The sequence below is a fragment of the Nematolebias whitei genome, chromosome 11, assembly GCF_014905685.2.
Source record: "Nematolebias whitei isolate Nwh7 chromosome 11, NemWhi1, whole genome shotgun sequence".
NCBI lineage: Eukaryota > Metazoa > Chordata > Actinopteri > Cyprinodontiformes > Rivulidae > Nematolebias > Nematolebias whitei.
The window spans coordinates 48,870,609-48,872,368 of record NC_056508.1 but is presented as its reverse complement, the minus strand read 5'-3'; the positions used below and the strand labels follow the sequence as shown (position 1 = coordinate 48,872,368).

Sequence of the window (1,760 nt, the reverse complement as noted above, 5' to 3'; positions counted from 1 at the left end):
TGTCCACCTGTCCCTCTGTGTCCCATCTGTCTCTGTGTCCACCTGTCCCTCTGTGTCCCACCTGTCTCTGTGTCCACCTGTCTGTCTCTGTCCCTCAGTGGTACAAGCTGGACGAGCTGTTTGAGCAGGAGAGGAACCTTCGAGCCGCCATGACAAACCGAGCTGGACTTTTGGCCCTGATACTGCACCAGACCATCCAGCATGACCCAGTCGCCACAGACCTGCGCTCCACCAAAGATAGGTAGACCTACGAGGACAGGTAGACCCACGAGGACAGGTAGACTCATCAAGGACAGGTAGACCCCCGAGGACAGGTAGACCCCTGAGGACAGGTAGACACCCGTGGACAGTTAGACCACCAAGGACAGGTAGACCCCCGTTGACAGGTAGACTCATCAAGGACAGGTAGACCCCCGAGGACGGGTAGACTCATCAAGGACAGGTAGACTACTGAGGACAGGTAGACCTCTGAGGACAGGTAGACCCCCGAGGACAGGTAGACACCCGTGGACAGGTAGACCACCGAGGACAGGTAGACCACCAAGGACAGGTAGACTCCCGAGGACAGGTAGACACCAGAGGACAGGAAGATTGGAAGACTCAGATGGACTGGTTCCTGGTTTCTGGAATGAACCTGTTTTATCAGCTGCTGAGTCCGAGCAACATTTTGGTTTTTCTTTTGTCCTGGTTTCTGGTCTGTATTCAGGTTCTTGTCTGCGGTTGAGTTCTGGTCCACAGTAAACCTGCTGCTGCTCCTGAACTGGTTTTCAGTTTAATGAACTGCATTACCCACAATCCTCTGCCTCACCCATCTGCCTCTGCCGTGGAGACAGCAGCTCTGAAACACTACAGGTTCATCAGGAATCACGACCGTCACTTCCTGTTTCTTTTCACAATAAGAGCTGGGTCAGCATTTTATTCAGACAGCAGCAGGAAGTCCATTCGACATGAGTCCGTCTGAAGATGGAGTCTGGACTCGACTGGGCCTCTCACCTGATTGTCTGAGCCAACAACCAATCAGCTTCCACCACAAAGATCACATTTGACATGTTTCTATTTTTCAGACTGAATCTGAAACTTGTCGTGTTTTACTTTGTCAACATTTACAAAACTAATCAATTTGGCACACGATGGATCAGTGGTTAGCCCTTTTGCCTCACAGCTAGAAGGTGTTGGGTTCAATCCCCAGTTGTACCTGGGGTCTTGCTATGTGGAGTTTGCATGTTCTTCTCATGCTTGCGTGGGTTTTCTCCAGGTACTCCGGTTTGTTCCCACAGATCAAAAAACATGCAGGTTAGTCTGATTCAGGTCCAGGCCTCCATTGAAAAACAGATCTGTGAGCTCAGTGGGATTTGTCTGGTTAAATAAAGGTCAAATAAAGGTTAAATAAAGGTCAAGTAATAATAATAAACTGTTGTCATGTTTTATTCTGTTAACATTTGCAAAACTAAAAAAACTTTTCGTGTTTTATTCCATGAAAGTTTACAAAACTTAAACACTGTTGCCAACAAAGTCCATGCTCAATAATCCAGGTTTACAATCCAACAATTTTCAGTCAGGTCATCTGGAGACCATCTTAGCACCAACATAACTGGTTTGTTCCACTTGCTGTTTGGGGAAGAATCAGTTTTGGGTTGTGTGTTTCCTTGACTGATGAAGCCTTCTGGATGGAAGGTGAAACGCTTCAGCACAAAATAAATAAACTGTCCAGATGACCTGAGTGAAAACTGTTAACACAGTTGTTGATGTGGAGTAAGTCC

At 47.4% G+C, this 1,760-nt stretch overlaps 1 protein-coding gene across 1 annotated transcript in view; it reads left to right on the top strand.

The window, feature by feature from the left end:
* LOC119417232 (CXXC-type zinc finger protein 1) overlaps positions 1–1,228 on the top strand; it is a gene marked incomplete at its 5' end in the record, with an annotated part of 9,764 nt that extends 8,536 nt beyond the window's left edge. The window contains 1 exon segment of the mRNA XM_037684444.1: positions 99–1,228. Coding sequence (XP_037540372.1) covers positions 99–245 — 147 coding nt within the window.
* Between the last annotated feature and the right edge of the window lie 532 nt (positions 1,229–1,760).